The sequence below is a fragment of the Trachurus japonicus genome, chromosome 22 (genome assembly GCF_045865225.1).
Source record: "Trachurus japonicus isolate A0001 chromosome 22, Traja_1.0".
Taxonomy (NCBI): domain Eukaryota; kingdom Metazoa; phylum Chordata; class Actinopteri; order Carangiformes; family Carangidae; genus Trachurus; species Trachurus japonicus.
The window spans coordinates 15,830,512-15,849,542 of NC_140928.1; the positions used below are offsets into that span (position 1 = coordinate 15,830,512).

Sequence of the window (19,031 nt, forward strand, 5' to 3'; positions counted from 1 at the left end):
GTACCTCAATAAAACACGGATTGCAACCCACCACCGCACACGCACAAAATAAATTGGATAATTACATCCCAGACTGCTGCCTTTTTATTGCCTGATTTCCACCGTATATGGCAGACAGTCTCCTCACATGACTGTCGCAGTGGGAAGGCTTAAAGGGTGATGCAGGGTTAGTAGACACGTTATTAAGAGACACCAGACAGAACCCAGATGTGTGTGTGTGATGTGTGTGTGTGTGTGTGAGAGGGAGAGGGAGAGGGAGAGCTTTCAACGAGTGTGTGGTGATGACAATAGCAATACTGCAGACGGGGAGGATTTCTTGGATTGTCTTTTGTTAAAATTGAACACGTGTGTGTGTGTGTGTGTGTGTTGTATGCCGAGGGGCCTCTTTGAAAAGCGGGAAAGCATCTTGCTAAGCAGACATGCTGTCATCAGCACAGGGTTTGTCGGCGGGAACAATGGGGCTGGGACTCTTGTCTTGTCTGTCAGTCACTCCAACGTGCAATCAGCCAGGAATGTCTTTTTTCCACAGACGGTCACGGTGGAGAAGGAGGTGGAGAGCGCTGCGATGAGATGAACTTGTCAAGCCGGACTCTCTTTTTGTTGTAGTCGGTGGCTCCTGCTCTCCTGCCTTTCCCACTGTCTGCATGAGAAGTTACTGAGCTCTTTTTATGTTCACACAAGCTTAAATAATCTCTGGACTGGAGTGCTTAAATCGAAACATTGTCAGTCAGGAAGGAAAAGTAAAATGATTTCGATTGTTTTTTTTTTTTAGGACAAATAAAGGTTGTTGATTCCAGCTTCGCCCTGCTCTTCTGCCTTACACCTTCTACTGTAAACTGAATATTGTACAACACAAACATTGTAATGAGGTCTCTGGGAATACAGTATCTCTACTAACCAGTGTGTGGCAGATTAATTACATTCATTTGCAGTGGCAGCCTGAAGTCACATCTCGTAGCTTTGTTCTCCACAACTGACAGAAGTACGGTGAATAAAAGATAAAAGTTACACCAGTGTATTATAATGTAGAACAAACCTCCCTGACATTGGTTAGCATCCAAAATGAGCTTCTTTTTTTAGATGTATAAAGCCACCTCAGTGTTTGACCCAGAAAGTGGACAGCTGCTGCGTCACGAAACGTCTGTGTGAACCTCTCTCTTTTTTCTTTTTTACTAATTTCCCTCTCTCTTGTTTTGGTTTGGAAGACATTTTTTGGCAAAAGCTTTGCCCGACCACGTTGAGTTGATTAGTTCTGGTTTGGTTCTTTGTAGCTGTGCTCTGTGCTCACCCAGCCGAGCTTTGTCTCATGACAGCAGCCGGGGGAAAATGCAAGTTTATACAGAAATTTGTTTCCTCTTCTATGCTGTGTTTTTTTTTTTTCCCTTGCCAAAGTTAGTTGTGGTTACAGGCCAACAGGAAGTGGTTGTGGAAACTGAGAGAGTGGTTGACCCCCTTTTTATTGTATTGCCTTTTTTGGTTCACACTTATATTATGTTATACTCTCAAAAGTAGTTGTAAATTCTGGTTTGAAAAAGACCAAACTGTTATATAGCGAGGATCGGCCTCTAAATTAAATTACACACTGTGCTGTAATCTATTCTGAACATCCTCAGCGTTAGTTAGGCCTTCTGGTATCTTCTTTCTTTCCCCCTCCTCTGTCTGTCTCTGAACACACATTAGATATTATCTCGCAAAGATCCCGTAACCCGACACACGTTACTCTACAGTTCAGTACCATAAGTGAATGGATCGCCGTGGCAACGACCTCCACGACCCAGCGGCGTTGTGATAGTGTCTGTAGACCGGCTGCAGCAGATGGTGCCCGTTTGTAATCACACTGGTGATGATGATGATGATGGTGGTGATGATGATGATGATGTCATGCATTAAGAGGAGGATTAATTCAATTCAGTTTGGGGTTTTTCCTCCCGCTCAGCGAAGAGCCTCTTTGGTTCGTTTGCTTTGAGCCGCTATCGGGACAGTGAAAAGTGCTGATGTCGCAGTACCGCTCGTATGAAGTGTGCTTGTGAAGCGGCTCCAGGCTCAGAGGCCGCGTCCATTGTGTGAGGATTCAGCTCTGATCCGGCGCCGTTGAAAACGCCGCGGTGCTGGAATTCCCCTCACGCTGACTGGGAGTGGGGTTTTTTTGGGGTTAAAAGTGTCTAATTTTAGAGCAGCCTGCCTGCCTGCTTGCTTGCGCTACAAAACAAGAGGGCTCCAACAAAAGGTGGCCTGGCTGCTCAGTGAAGAGTCACTCATGCTCAACCCCGGAGAGCACATCAGAGTGGAAATGTGTGAGTGTGTGTGAGAGGGAGAGAGTGATTTAGTGCTATGAGTTTGTTGTGTTCAGCTGGTTTATTACCCCGCCTGGCCGCCCACCCCCTCTCCTCTCCACCTCCACCACCCTTGTCTTCCCCCCTTTCCCCCGGCCGGCAGACCACTCTGTGCAGATTGAAAGGGTCTGCTGAAGCGTGATACTGCTTGATTGTTGGTTGTGTGTGTGTGTGTGTTTGTGTGAGACTGAGGCTGTACTTGGGCTTGGAGCTGTGTGTGTCAATGTTCATGTAAATGTAAATGCTTTAGGGGGGTTAGATCCACCAATGTCCAAGCACAATGTGGTAAATGTGTGTTGATGGCTCAATGATTTTACTACACAGGAAATGAGGCTGTAGCAGTATCAGTTATATCTGCCATAGGAGTTTGGCATTTATTTACTTTACATTTGTTATGGTTTATGTTTTATATACCATTCTACCAACTGTACTTTCACGAGAGAGTAATGACAAGTTAATGTTTCAGCTTTGAAATGTCCACTACATTTTGTATTTGTCGCAAATGACATCTTATCAGAACATGTTTGTTCTGATAATCTATATCATCTATCTATATCAGTATCAGCCTCAATGATCCTGTAATGGACAGGCCATGAAAGCCAGCAGAAGTTAATCATAAATAAGGCAAAATATGTGCTGCATTTTCACTTTTTCACTGCTTCACAACTCACTCAAACCCAGGAGCTTCTCAGACTAAACATATTTATGTACTTATTTATAGATACATGTTGAGTTTCTAAAGCTCAGCTGGTGCATCGCTGCGTCTGATTATGGCATCATGAGGTTGACTTACCCCGAACTCATCTGAGTGTAGGTTTCTGAGTTTCATAGTGTATTTACAACGTAGAGCTATTCATATTCAAGCTGTTACAGTACATACAGTAGCTGCAGCCTGGCGGTGTCCCTGCAGCATATGCACAGAAAGCTTTAGTCACAAAGGAAACAGACTGCTGTAAATCTCTTGTCCATTTGTCGTCATTGACAGAAACATTCACAGCACAGCTGCTCAGAGTGCTGCTTTCGCTTTTGACACATTTATTGCCATTTTTATGCGCACAGTGGTGAAGGTATGAAACTCTGCAGTGACACTCTGCTTAACTACATGAGTATGTGACTTGTGTTGAAATGACATTTTAGCACAGGCAGGCACTAACAGAGAAGCATGTGACATCACATCACAGTCAATTTATTGTCAAACATGTCTCTGCACGATTTTGCGGCCTGGTGTCTAATTGATTCTGTGCCCCAATCAGCCATTTAACAGTGTTACATGCCTTTTGACGTCAGTGCCTCACCCTTGTTTGACCTCACGCAACATCAAATTATCCATAAATACATGGAGGCAGTTTCAAGTGCATTTTATAGGCACGTGTTGAAAGTCCTCCTGCAGCTCTCACACAGAGGAGTGATTAATCACAGTGTGTGATTAGAAATCCTGAGAATTACATATCGATTTATGGTCAAAGTGTAAAACTCAACATATCTCAAATGTTGGATTTTTGGGAATATTTTGGGGAAAAAAAGATATGCGTCTCTTCTGATAATCTGTTAATCATTTAGATCTTTTTTTTCTTGCAAAAATGCTAAAAGAGCCATTGACTTAGCGTGTTAGTATTCAAGGTTTTCTGGACAGTTGCTTACACAAAAACCAGGACGCCACAAACAAGGACATTTGAGGACACCACCTCGGGCGAGGAATGGGCTCCTCTGTTTTCTGACATTTTGTAAAGCACAAGATTAATGGATTAATTTAGTAATTGGGAGATTAATCAATAATTATAATAATCTCCTCCAGGACTCTAGTTGAACTGGAGGAGGAACCTGCCAGAAGCTTAGATACAGCAGAGGTGCTTTCAGTGCTCTGGAGCCTTTCACTTTCAACACGAGAGCAGACTCCATGTCCGGAGCAAAGGTGATTTCTGCTTTGCTAAGACAAAACACTCTTGAGTGGTCATTTGCAGTTTCTTTTTAAAGGTGTTTGTGTGATTGGCCGGTTTTTCCGTGCAGACAGAAATCTGTGAGTAATGTTTTTGTAAAACAGCTGTGCTTTTGTCAGTCTTTTATGCATGCATACCTACCTACATGCATATATATATGTATGTATACACATGCATGACTGTGTAGTCTGACCTACTGTCTGTCTGAGCCAGACAGAGCTAATTGGACATGACTTATGTGGCTGATGAGTCATTTATCATGAGCTGTAGGAAGTAAAACCACAGCACTGAAAGTCCCACTTTTACTCAGAAGAACAACTCACTTACAGGACAGCTGGCAACAGTTCCTCTGGAAAATAACATCCGGTTATAGTTTTATCATGTACTGTTGGAGGTTTATTTTTTGTTAATTGAATTAATTTGTATTTGTTTAGAAGGTTGTTGTTTTTAAGCTACCAGCTCCAATTAATATTTACATGAATTCAAATCACTTTCCCAGTGTTATTTGTACGTGAAGTACCTGAGCTTCATGGACTCTTCAAGGTGAATATGGCCTCGTACACAACACGAAGAGGTCGACAGTGATGATGATGTTGCTCTGCTGCTGCCTGCATGACACTGGCTGTATCTCAGAGGTCAGACTGAGGACAGGTCTGGGTGATTACTGCTCTGCTGCTTTGACTGCGCCTTACTTTGTTTTTATTTTTCAGTAGAACGACGTACTATGATGTAATTTTAAAGTTCTTTGTTAAAGGCAGCATAGTGCGTAATTGGGAGTTTAAGTTGTCTAAATGAGGCAGTGGCCAGATTTGTTGATGCAGTTCATGAGTAACATGCATTGATGATCCATCAAAACGCACTCAAATCTCACAGCTTTCTGTGCAAGGGAGTCAATGAAATTCAATTACAAAGGTATGACTGTGGTTGTTCGGTTCAGTTGATTCTCTGCCATTTTTTGAGGTGGTTCTTTCTCTGAGCTCTGCGTTCCTCATTTATTCAGCCTGTCCCTCCACCAGTGGCTCTTAACTTATGTCGTTTTCTCTTCAAAGTCATTTCTCTCTCTGTTTCCTTTGGATGTGTGTGTGTGTGTGTGTCACTGTGAAATACAGACCCTGGGAAGGAAAGGTACTGAGTGCTTCTTCAATTTTGTAATAGGAAAAGCTCAAAACTTGGATGTTAATACAGCAGATTTATAGATTCATGGTACGTTTTGTCATCACATCTAGTGGTGCAGAGAAAGAGAGGGAGAGGGAGGATGTGTGTGTGAGTACAGTATTACTGTGTGTATATTGTAGCTGAATGGGAACCATTGTGTGTTTTTTTTGTTTTCAGAGGGTCTAGGGGATCTGATATGTGTCAGTCAGACGGGAGCGGGGCAGGGGAAAGTGGCGCCGACTTTGGGCCGGTGGGCCGGACGGACTTAATAAAGTCCCTGAAAACTAATTTCCCCAAATCCCCCTCATCCCTAGAGAGTCCCTCACTCATCACTGATACAGTGGTGCATTGTCTCTGCTGAGCTCTCAGTGTTTTGTTCTGGTTACTGTGTTAGTCTGTGCTTAATACTAGTGTGTGTGTGTGTGTGTGTGTGTGCATGTTTGTGGGTTATTCATAGGTTTGCACTACAACTCAGGGAAATGTCCTTCAGATGCTCACTGCTCTTGTCCTACAAACTATTATACTGATAAACACACACATGCTGACACACACACACACACACACACACACACACACACACACACACACACACACACACACACACACACACATTCACATTCACATACACTAACACAATAACCGACGAGGGAGCTCCGGTCTATTCTTAGCTCTGCCTTGAATAATGCATTACTTGCAGCTAGAGTGGAGCTGGCATAGAGACAGCCCTCCACATGGAACGTGCACCGAGGGTGTGGACAAAATAACAGGAACACCAAAGAATTTAATTAATTTTTGCAACAACATAAACTGCAACCTCAAATATTACGAACGAAGGTTGAATGAATCAACAGCCACAAAGACGGTATGAACTATCAGTGACTCTTGAGTCAAAGGAATAATGAACAACTCAACAATTTTTCAATGCACCAGTCCAATGATGACGTGTTAAAGGGATAAGACTTATGTCCAACCTTGACACAAGGTGACGCAGCAACCCTGAACAACAGAATCTTAAACCAAAACTGAATCAGTGCAAACTGAACCATAAATAAATACACCTAAACACAACAAAAACAAGTACAATTTCATTTATATCATTTCAATTCAGTATATAAAATTATTTTTGCCTCGATTACCTTGATATTTTATTAAAGGCTGTTCCACAGTATAACATAAAAAAGAAACTTCTGGCTGCATTATTTACTTGAAGCACTCAACATGAACTCACACTGGCCCTGGTGTTGGATGCTGAAAATGAACGATCGCTGCCTTTCACATTCAGGAATCAGGAGAAACCCCACTGCTCATTTTGTACACCATGATGCTGCAGCCTGTGCTGCTCTACCCTGAGCTCAGCTGTGCAGGCAGCAGTAGTAAAATAAATTCAGGTTAAACCAACAGTCATCTGTCTCTCTGGTACTTGAGTGATTTCCCCTTTCATCCACCTCTTCATCACCAGCTCTGTGTTTTTTCTCCTCTGTCCAGGCTCTGGATGTGGACCGCAGTGTTCTGTACAAAATGAAGAAGTCTGTGAAGGCCATCTACACGTCTGGCCTGGGTGAGTCCTCCCGTGTGTCCTGTCTGTCTGGATTTTCACTTCCCCTCACTTTGGACAGGAACCTTCAAAGATGTCAAGATCAATCTGATGAGGAACAGCAGCGGTTAAGAAGTTAATCGAGTGTTACATCTAGAGTTTTGGCCTGCAGGACAGACTTTGCCAACAATTTCAAATGATCCCTTTGAGCTGTGGTTTTTGTTTTGTTCCAGTGACATTTTTTACACAGAAATATTACTTTGATTAATGCACAATAGATTAACAATGAAAATAATAATTAATCGCATCCCCACTGCCTTTGTTCCCCCTGTCTTTGAGGCAGGGGTAGGAAGGGTGGTTGTTTTGCCTGCATGTGCTATTACCATGCTCATTGTGACTGGTTGTGCCAGTGTTGGGTGTTTCCAGTGTCTTTTGTTTGGCTTGCCTGACAGAACCCCGCTGAGAGAGAGAGAGAGGGAGAGAGAGGGAGAAAGGCAGAGAGAGACATAGAGAGAGAGAAAGAGAGAGAGAGACCTCCGAACAATGTGCTGAGCATGTCTTTTTCAGAACAGTGTGAGCTCTGTTCAGGCCAGAGGGACAGCTGTCTGGTCCAGACCCCCAGAGGAACAGCTGGGGAGGGGCACACACTCTGTTTGTATGTGGGTGCTGAGGCATAGACACACAAGTCATGTTCTCACTTCACTGCACTGTTAAACATGCATTTACACACATACGCCGCGCATATGTGCGGCCAGACTCCCAGGACACAACAGTCTGATATTGTTTATACTGTATGCAGGTACACCTGCGTGTAGAAGATTAACCTGTGCGGTTTTCTCACACTGGGCCGCTGCCAAAATGAATGGCCCCCATTGTCCATAACCGGCCTTCATTTGCGTCTGTGTGCTTAGCGCAGCAGGTTAGACATCTGAGAGTCGGAGGTGTTTCAGGCAGCTGAAGTCTGTTTTCATTATGAACACGTTTATCTGCAGTAGGAAAAACTGGGAGGAAAAAAAAACAACCATTTGCCTTGAAAACTGAAACTTGTCCAGATTTCTGTCAGTGTTTGCAATATAAACACTGACGTGTCCGTGGGAATTCCTGTGTGAACGCTGTTGTTTGCAGAGCTACCAAGAGAAACCCACTTTAACCTGGGTCACCTTTTCTTATCAGGGTTATTTACCGTAAAAGCTTTGCAGTCTGATCTGTTTTGTACACACCTGGGATGACTCTAGAGCAAGACATGGAGACTTGTGCTTGAACAAAGATTTGATGACGCCTTCTGATCTATATGTAGTCTGCTGTTTTACCCTGTTAACTAGAAAAACGGTGTAGTTAAAGCTGCATTGATCAACATTTTCATACAAACAATGATTCAAATCAGTATTTGTATGTGATTGGTGTTTCTCTTAGTGATGAACCTCTAGAGAATTAGTACTTCACTATTCAGCTCTCCTTGGCCTACAAGTTGTTTGTATGCTCCACGACTTTAACATTACTTAGCTCTCAGTGCTCCCAGCAGACAGCTGTTGACAGCTGTGGTGCTGCGTATTTAAACGCAGCAGCAGCTAAAAGGCGGTATTTCCCTCAGACCAAAAGAGGGCCACAACCTGAAGTAGGTGTGCCAGATGTGGAAGGAGGCAAGTTTCCCCAACACCCCCAATACTCCCCCAAGGGTTAAAAGAAATCAATGATGCTGGTATTTTTCCTCCATCGTTTTAGACATTTTCTACTTTCCATTATGTTTCACTTTGTGAAAGTAACAATAATCGCAAGTCAGTGCTGTTTGGATTCATATCAATCAGCAGTTCAGTCACATAGAAAATCTAAGTGCTGCTCTTGAAATTGTTTATTAGAATGTAAATATACTGCAAATGAAATGTAGCTCAACCAAAACCTGCAACACACTGTTACTAAGTCTTCAGCCCTGATGCTGCAGCTTGATTAAATCAGCTGTAAACACTTCAGCATGGGTAAATACTTCTATACACAAAATGTAATCAGTGGAAATTTCCCCCAGATCTTAAAAATAAATAATCTACGCAGGTGAGATTTATTATTCAGAGGATAATTACAAACGACTTCCACAAAACCATAACAGTAATCAGAAAGGTCTAAATACAGCTAAATTGGACTGCAAAGTGTAAATGACAACATGCATTAACTGTAATGCTGACATGCATGGAGGCGTTCGCGCCGCAGCATCTAAAGCAAATCTCTGCCATCTGTGTGCTTAAAGAAAGAGAGTGAAAGCACTGAGTGTTCTTCATGTTCTCCAGAGACGGTGCAGGGCTGAAGCCTGAATAATGAGGCACACAACGGGGAGCCTCGACGCCGACCGCCTCGATACACTCCTGGTGTCACTGACACTGTCATACTCCAAAACCCCTGAGGATTTTGGGCTCAGGCACGAGGAAAAGTAATGATGAGGAGAGGATGAAGGAGCGAGGGTGATGTCGGAGGGTTTTGCTTACAATGGCGAGGAAAAATAAACATGATTACGACGCTATGGGAGAACTTAAAGGGCTGAGAGAGAGCGCGTACTTCTTCGTATAACAGTATACAGCTTGTACCAGACAGAGGAGGAAAAAGCTGGGGAAGTGAGAGAGAAAGAGGTGAGAAAGGGAGATGCGAGAAAAGCTTTACTGGTGAGCGAGAGAGAGCTCCGTGTTGCTGCAGGGACATGTCAGGTTGTCAGCTCGTGGGTTTTGATGAATAAACCAGCAGCAGCATCTCAACCCCTCCACACACCCTCCCTCCGAAAGAAAGAAGCCGGAGCTGATGAAGCAGAGCTGCTAGCACAGTTCTGCCAAAGCTGCTGAGCAGATAACCACCTGAGGCAGACGAGTGAAAACGCCGCCGTGTTCCAGCTGTTGTTGCACCTATAGGTGGCCAGAGGAGCTGGACGGGGTCGGCTGAATAATGCAGCACACGACCCCTGAGTCGCTTCAGGGGGGAAAAAAAACACTGAACTTGATGGCGTCTGGGTTGGACATGTGCTCCAGGTCACAGCTGCACACACACACAGACAGAAGCATTTCTCTTTTAGCTGCCAGGTAACCAAGAAAATGAGACTCCCAGAAGTGCTAATGTAATTAAATTGGATGGATGTCTGAGGAGAAGAACCCAAGGAGGCAGTGAAATAAAGGAGGGAGAGGACAAAAAAAAGAGAGTGTAATGAAATGAGACAGAGTCACCTCTATTCATACAAGTTAGATTTAAATGAAAGTTTGACATTTTCGAAAATATACCCGCAATTAACCGAGAAGATTGATACTACTATGGGTAATGCTTTGACAGAGCGATGCTAACCGTTTCCGTTTGGATTCAGCTTCATGTTTACAGCCATGACGATGGCATGGATGAGCTCATCCTCTGTGACTCTTGGCAGACCCTGTGTCTTCTCTGCACGCTGGTGACCGTTACTGTCGAGCGGACATGGAGCCCAGCGTTGTTTTCACAGAGTCCGCAGAGAGATACGGAATTGATCTGAGGTCGGCTGCGCATTGTGTTGGTGAGCGTCGGCGTGTCGGCTGACCAGGGATGAGTGTGTGACATACTGTAGGGAAAGAGGAAGCAGAGGCCAGCCTGCTACCTGGTGATTAAACTCTGTGTTAGTGTGTGTGGTTGTGTGTGTGTGTGTGTGGGAGATAGAAGAAGCTGCAAAACAGGCCTTTGGGATGTTAGATAATCCTCAGCAGACGCCTGGAGGCCACCATTTTCCCCCCACATGTATGTTTGAAAGAGAAAATACAGAAAAGGATGGTGTACATAAACTGGGCGTTAGCAGGCCGGTTGTGTTGGTTCTAACTGTGTGTTTGTGTGTGTGTATGTGTGTATTTGTGTGTGTGTTCGAGTATCATGCCTCTTTTCTGCAGTAAACGCAAGGTCATCTCCCTCTCTCTCTCCCTCTCACACACTGTCACAGCTTACTGCCACAATGTTTTCTGGAGCTTAATCTGTCTTTTAATTTTCTATTTATATCCCTTTAAAAGAAAACTACTTATGACAAGAGGTCAAAAGTAGAAATTGCTTCACTTTAAGAGCTCACAGGCTAAAAAAAAAAAAAGTCCTTGTGATCCTTGGGCTGGTTCCAGGGGAAATGAGAAATCATCTATTTTTCACTTAAATTCCTTCCATAAGTTAAACAATGACATAATTTATGACTAGTTTGGGTTCAAAACACTCATCAGATCATTCATCAAGGACCCTGGAAGAAACCCTCAGAGTCAAAATAACAGACTTAGAGTTATCATTTTGACTCTGAGGGTTTCTTTCACTGAACATCCTCTGTTGAACAGAGGATGTTCAGTGTAAAGAGGAGACATACTGACGAGGTTTGACTCATCCAAAGCTGTTTCTTTAAGAAAGGCACTCAATGTGACCTTAATGTATTGCCGTTAATATATTCAGTTTTGTCCTGCACATGTTGCCTGTGTTGTTTACAGTGTGGGTTATAGAAGAGACCACTGCTGTACTTGTGTTTCGCTTCAGGGTCTTTTCCCTGCCACGTTCCTCACAAACTGGCTCAGTGTGTCATGCAGCCCTTTGAGGTTCAAAGCTGCTCTGTAGTGAAGGCTGCATGTGTGATGTGTTTAGGTCATGTTACAACAAATACGCATGTACAGTAGTCACCAAGCAGCCCAGGGGGGTTTGAGCTGTTTGTCGGAGCTGAGTAGCAGCGCTCGGCTCTCTCATGTGCCACTTCAAAAACAAGAGCAGGCCACCGCCCTGTTGGCTCGCAGCCTGGCAGAGCCACAACCAAACAGCTGGAGCTGATGTGTAAAGGAGACTGCATGTGCGTGGTGTGGGTCGCTGTCTGACACATGACAATGATTGAACATTATTATGTCTTTCATGATGAATCTCACAGCTTTGAATCAGTTTGAACTGAGTTACAACTAAGGATTAGTTTTCTACATCAACAGGGTGAATGTCTGATCTGCAAAATGTCAGAAAATCTGAGCTGACAAGAGCGAGAAATGAGGATTCAGAATAAATTTAATTTACACTTTAGAGGCTTGAATTAATTCTTTAATCTACTAATTGTTTCCACTATATTCTAAATGTGTCATATAATGATGATGTGGTGTGCTTAGTATTTGTCAGATTTTTTTTTTTTTTTTAATGTGCTGGGAACCGATGCTTAAAAAATTAATTGTTCCCTTTGTCGGTGGAATATTATTTATCAACTGTTATCGTATTGTTGGTGATTTTAAACAAAGAAACTGTGAATTGCTTGCTGGTTTAAGCCTGTCACATGTCTGTTTCATGTGATAGTGGATGGTGCCATATTTTTTTTATTTTGGCTTGTTGGTCACACAAAAGAAATGATTTGCTGTTTCACTGTGGGCTCCAGGAACTTGTTAATGAGCTTTTTATAGAGCTATAGTATTTTCTAATATGTTCAATAATAATAATAAACATATATTCATGAAGTAGGTTAAATCGCATCTCTCTCTGGTACTTAGTTATTACTGCTGGCTGTTCACTCCTCTCGTTTTGCCCCTTGTGCACTGTGTTTCATCGGAGCCTTATCACCCAGCTCACCTATTGCATCAGTTGATATTTCAAGGCTTAAATTAGATTTGTCTGATGTGAGGAGGTCTGTAGGTAGTGACTCAGAGGCTTTCAGCTCTCCCCTTTTTAATAACTTGATGGATATCTCTCTGCGGCAGAGACATGAGCTTATCCAGCTTTATTTATAAACCTGCCACATCTGTGAACTAGTCTGGCTTCTTTTGATCAGAGTGTACGTGTGTTAAAATAAAAATAAAAAAGCTGACTCATGGTGCCTTTCAGTGTAAATCCTCACATTTCTACACACACTTCCTCTCTTCTCCTTGTTGTGGTCCTTCCCTCATACTCCCTACCAATCGACTGCCCCCGCCCCCCCCATCTGTCTCCGTCACGTCTCTCAGTGATAGTCGTCATAGCAACAGTCCCCTGCGCTCCCATCCCTCGCTCCACCACCATCCCAATGGCATTAGCTGTCATCAGCTGCCTAGTCTGGCGTGAAGTGTATTAAGTGGAGTCATCTCGGCCCAACCTCGTGGTAGATTAGGTCGACTTTAGACACGGTGGGCGACTTCGGTCACGGTTAGTTTAGGGGTTTCCCACCTCGACTGCTGAATGGGGCCGGGAATATGTTTGGTCTGAGGGACGGCTCGGTGTATTTTTCTCTTTGACTTAATGTTTCCTTTGCTCCCTCTCATTTCTCTCTGTCTCCCCATGGGTGTTGATAGGATCTGTCTCGGTACAGATATTATTAAAACAAGGATTTCCATATTTTTTTACCCCTGGTGTTTCTCGTCACTTTCAAGGACGTGCAAAATTTAAAATCAAGCCCAACACACGGTTTCTCTAGTCACAGCTAAAGGAGGTGGATTTAGAAAGCAGTGATCTTACCAGACCTCTGCAGCTTTGCTCCGAGACCACAGGCATGAGGCGACTGTCATGACTCACTTGACTCTTTGACTGACATGTCTAAGGTCAAGTTGATGTAGGTGCTGCCTTTTGACAAGTAAGAAGAATATGCAGAGTACAAATGTCATCATCTAACAATTGAGAAAGTAGAGACAAACAGTCCAATCAGCAGAGCGCAGCGCTTCTCACCTCCATTAACAGGTTTCCTGAACTGTAATGGAAAGATTGATCAGCCAGAAAAGTGGATCTTTGTTCGCTGGAAAGGCTTACATTTATTATTCATACACACCGATTGATTTCCGACTTGTAATGATTAGAGAGTGAAAGACCTTGGTTTGATTCCCATTTGCTTCCTGTTGCACCTGACCTGTGTGTGTTTGCGTGTGTGTTTGTGTGTTGCAGCTCACGTGGAGAATGAGGAACAGTACACTCAGGCCCTGGAGAAGTTTGGAGAAAACTGTGTGTACAGAGACGATCCTGATCTGGGTTCAGCCTTCCTCAAGTTCTCCGTCTTCACCAAGGAGCTCACTGCGCTTTTCAAAAACCTGGTGAGTCTGCACTGAATGTTTTGTGTGTATGTGTGCCTGTGTGTGTGGGTTGAAGAGTGAATGGGAGTTGGGAGGGGAAAAGTCCTCTGGGACAAAGAAAGATTTCCATCCTGTCCCTAATTGTCTCAATCCCCTTGAGTCACTGTGTGTGTTCTCTTACACACACACATACACACTCTCTCTCTTTCACTCTGAGCACAAACTGAATCCAGCTGGAACTTAAAGCCCCCAGGAGGTAGCTCTAGTTTTCCATCGAATCAGCCAGAGAGACCCCGAAACACCAAATATCTGCAGGATCTGCTTCATCCTGATCCCGCTCTGTTTAAAGACAGGATTGAATCAAGGTCGAAGCTTTACTAGAACAATCAGACACCATCATCATGTGAGGTCTGTGTGGACTCGCACTGAGACCAGAAGCTTGAGAGTGTGTTTGTTATCTCAACACCTTCATATTAAAGAAACGGGAGCTGCCACCTGACCTGGATGTGAAGATGTAGTGTCTCAAAGCTGCAGCCTTTAGACTTTAACATCTGCAGCTTCACACAGATCATTTTATAACGGTGTGATAATTACATTTGTGAATGATTAAATGGTGCTGTGTGGGCAAACTTTAAGTATAAACTTGGTAAAGTAATAAAGTCATTAGACTCCCATTTCTTCGGTTTTGAGTGTTTACTGGCATCATTTCATTTTACCTTATTACATTCACCCTCTTATCACTGTTGTTTACTACAATAACAACAACACACAGGACACTAAAGGTCAGGGAGATACAATCCTTTTAGTCTCCTGCTGGTTTAAATCATCTGATTCAACCTGTCGGCTCTTAACCCGTCTCTCTCTTCGCTCTCCTCCAGTTCCAAAACATGAATAACATCATCACCTTTCCTCTGGACAGCCTGCTGAAAGGAGACCTGAAGGGAGTCAAAGGGGTAAGACAACAAACAGCATGGTCTTGTTTTACTCTGCAACTCAATGGCAAGTGTGTGTGTGTGTGTTTTCTTTTCTTTCTTTCTCTTGACTTAAGTAAAGTACGAGAAAGAGGACCATCTGTTAATTAAACTGGTGCAAGTACCGACTCATCCATGTGTCATTAGCAGGTCATTTATTCCAGTCCTGCGCTTTGATGATGATGACATGCAGTTACATCAAAAGTGAAATACTGGCTCTTAATTTGAAGACTTTTTCCCGATAATTCATCTGAAACCTCTTCCTTTGTGAGGAAGATAAAGAAATTAACACAAAAAACAGTAGATTAACACCAAGGGCGGCACCATCCCACACTAAAGACAGAATCTAATGTAAATATCAATTGAAACGTGAATACCTGGGCTGTGGTTTAATCCTCTCCAGGAGACTAGCAGTAAGAGGTAAGAAGTGGTGTTGGCCTGAAGCACCTACTTGACAATCATTGCCCTCTGAAGTACTGAGCTCTTGCTCACTGGGTTAATAACAAGCCGCTTTGATCTACCTGAGGCCTTTTTGCAAGGTTTCCATAAAAAGCGAAAGCTGAGTCAAGTATAGAGTAAAATACTTACCGTAGTTGATGAAATAGTTGCTAGAAAACCACAAAGACTTCAGTCGAGTTAATTTTTGAAGCCAGAAAACTAAAACCTCAAACTTGACCTGTCATGGGAGGTTATGATCACTCAACTGGATGTGTGCTGAAGTGTTAGGTCAGTCAAAGGGATGTACTAAAAAGTATGAGCATGAACTCTACAGCCACACATGTTTTTGCAGTGAGCATCAGATTGAACCATTACAAAAACTTTAAGAGTGTAAAATCGCTCTCCATTAGATATAGATAAATAGCTACAGAGAGCTAGTGAACAATAGGTTGGTTGCCACAAAACATTATTGCTTTTCTTTAACCCGTTCAAAGTTAGATAAAAAGATATTGTTTGACATTGCAACACCAATACTGACACAATACAGTTTTCTTTTCTTAAAAATGTGTTTACTTTTAACAGTACAAGTCCGAGTCTTTAATATTAAATGTTACAAAAATACAAACAAGCTAACTAAACCGTTACTTAAATTGAATTGTGTAATTGTCGTCAAATCTGACTAAGAGTAGGGGAACAGGATCACAACTGTAGGTAACTGGTTATCAATGCTACAGACACATTTTGGTCTGAGACACATCAGTCGGTCAGTGAGTCGACCCACTGGACTGAACCCGTCGACAGACTCTGCTGCCCTGTGATACAATCAGGACTCGTTACTGTCCGTGGCGGTCTGTGACCTTTCACTCTGGAGGCACATGATCGGATGCGGCTTCGACCGAGGTATGATGCGATTAAACCCGCTCCCTAATGAGTCTGGTTGCCACAGAAACGCCAGTTGTCCCCATGACCCCTGGCCACTTGGCTGTGTCTCGACCTCTGAACTGTTTGTCCTCTTTTGTGCTTTCTTCTCTTTTGCTCTTTTGATTCTCTCTCAAGTGCAATGTCCTCTTTTCAGGCTCCGTCGTCCTTTCCCTTCCACGATTTCCTTTCTTTGTCTTCTTGTCTCTCTCTTGACTCCACTGCTATCCATTTTCCTTCCCCCTCTTGTCTCCTTCGCTGTGTATCCATCACCAGCCCCCTCACTCTGCAGCCCGACTTTGGCAGCCAGTCACATCTGTAATACTTACCCACTTATTGCTCATTAGCCTTCGGATGATTCTCATTACCCCAGTGACATGGGGCTAATGAGCTGCCGGTTATATTCTACCTCTGGACACATACACATTCGCACAGTCATAAATGTCTCCACTGCTGTAACTGTCAGTAAACCTGAGAAATCAGTCTGTTGGTGTCAGGAAACGCAAAGGGAGAAAGAAAGTAGAGGAGGAGGGGTCATCCAGAAATAAAGTGATGGATCATTTCTTGCCTTAGTGAGCAGCTACACCCTCCCTCCCAACTTGTTGCTCACCTCCGCAGCCCAAGGCCTTTCCCTTGTCTCTCCCTCCCTCCCTCCCTTCATCATCTTCCTCCTCCTCTGTCATTATCCTGCTCTTCCACTCCTCTCCCAGGGGGAAGTACCTGTTAAGAGAGGAGGGTGCAGGAAGAAGTCCAGACCTGCATGACAAACTGTTTAGACTGCAGGGAGAGTAGAGGAGAGTAGAGGAGAGTAGAGGAGAGGAGGAGAGGAGAGGAGAGGAGGAGAGGAGAGGAGAGGAGAGGAGAGGAGAGGAGAGGAGAGGAGAGGAGAGGAGAGGAGAGGAGAGACGATGATGAAGTAATGGTTTGATGTGCATTACATTAAAGAGCAAGAGAGACGTATTTTAAAGGTTAAAGAAGTCTATGAAAAGAAATTAGTGTCAGTGCTGGTGACAAATGCATGCTTCATGAGTCACACATAAAGAAAACTCAAAATGTGTGTTTTGTATGATGATTTGTGACTAATTTAAGGTGTTGTTAATCCCCCACCCAGTTTGAGCAACTATTAAACAATTTAACAAATAAACACTCCTCTATAAAAGGCTGTCAGTATTCTGCATGAATGCATTTACTCAATCTAGCTGTAGAAAAGCTTCCTGTTTATGTAGCTGAAATATTTCTTCTCATGCCAATAGAGGTCAGGATGGCCTCTATATGCGTGACAAGATAAAAAACAGTGCAGCCAGAGAATTTAAAGTGACCAAAATTAAAGCCATGTGACATATTTGAAATTCTACATGACTGTGCTGAAAAGCTGGACATGTTAATTTTCAAAAAGCACTTAAATGGAGCACGCTTTTATGCTTTTATGGATCAGTGCCTGTGTGTCAGCCACATGCATTAAGTAAGTCATTTGTAAATAAATGGGAAAATCAAGGTTAATTTTGTTGATTAGGAGGACAGTACTAACGGCGGTAGAATAAAGAAAATGACCTGACAAAATAATTCAGTTTTATTCAATGCGGGAAAAAAAGCACAATCTGGTATTTTAAAAAGCTCCATAATGACTTCTTCTCTTTGGCAGCCACAATAGTCACCAGTGCTTTCATTTGAGTTAACTCGGGACTTAATGGCTTTCTGGTGGCTCCCTCCGAGCTTGTTAATATTCTGCCAGCGCTGTCGTTGGCAACGCGTGCGATGGACTAACCCCGGGGGGAGGGGAGGGGAGGGGGGGCAGTCGCTAATGGCTCTGTGATTAGAGGGCTACTACCTAGCAACCTGTCACCACTGTTACTCAGCTGAAAACCCACCATTTTCCACCTCATCTACTTCCATGACCATCTCACCACAGAGCACGGCGGATTTCATGTGTAGAAACAAAGTGAGTGCTCTTTTTAAGGCTGCCATCAGTTGTCACCTTGTAATTTTCATTCATAGTGTAGCAGTGGTGATGAACTGAATACGTGTAAGCAGTTTAAGTGTTTGGGGAAATAACTGTAAATTATCCCTGAAATAGTCTTTGTCATGGTCCAGCTCAGTCAAAACGTTTGGGGTGGGGTCCCTGGAAGACCCAGTAAGTGTTATTGCTGAGGATAAACACTCGCACACACACTCGCAGTCGGAGGAAAATGGAAAGTGCTGAGTCCACGGGACCGTTCTGCTAACAGCGGACGTTCAGAGTGGACGCCAGCATGATGTCATGCCTGCAGCGGACACCCCTCATCCTCCGCTTATTGACCCGTCTGTGTCTCTAACCCGCCATGAGTCCTATCAGCGTTTCACTATTGAGTCCCAGTGCCTGGATGGAGGCTGCAGAATCTACTGTGTTTGTGTGAGGAGGGGGACCCCGGCGCTCTAATGCCTCTGGACTGAGCAACGTGAGTCCAGCTGCGTCCCGCCTCATTGTGGTTCAGTGGAGCGTGAGCTCCCGAAAACCATTCGTGCATGGCCGCTGTTTGAGATTTTAGATGGGAGCGCATCCCTGGTGAAGGGTTTATCCATACTAAACACTCTGCTATCAAGTGTAACATCAACAACATTAGTGGTTACTGAATCAAGAATTTACCAACAGCAGAAAATAATACAGTAGAAATACACTAAAGGGCCAGTTCACCCAGTTTTACTAACTTACTGGTTTCTAGTTGTGCAGAGAGACACAACTCATTGTGTATTGACCTTCATCCCAGTTCAGTGTGCACACAGTGGAGGTGAATGCGTTTACCACGTTGGTAAAT

At 43.6% G+C, this 19,031-nt stretch overlaps 1 protein-coding gene across 1 annotated transcript in view; it reads left to right on the top strand.

Annotated features, from left to right (window-relative positions):
- Window positions 1-19,031, top strand: part of asap2a (ArfGAP with SH3 domain, ankyrin repeat and PH domain 2a) — a 57,773-nt gene that overhangs the window by 13,371 nt on the left and 25,371 nt on the right. The window contains exons 2-4 of the mRNA XM_085766894.1: window positions 6,911-6,983; window positions 13,788-13,933; window positions 14,791-14,865. Coding sequence (XP_085623020.1) covers window positions 6,911-6,983; window positions 13,788-13,933; window positions 14,791-14,865 — 294 coding nt within the window. The remainder of the gene's footprint in view (window positions 1-6,910; window positions 6,984-13,787; window positions 13,934-14,790; window positions 14,866-19,031) is intronic.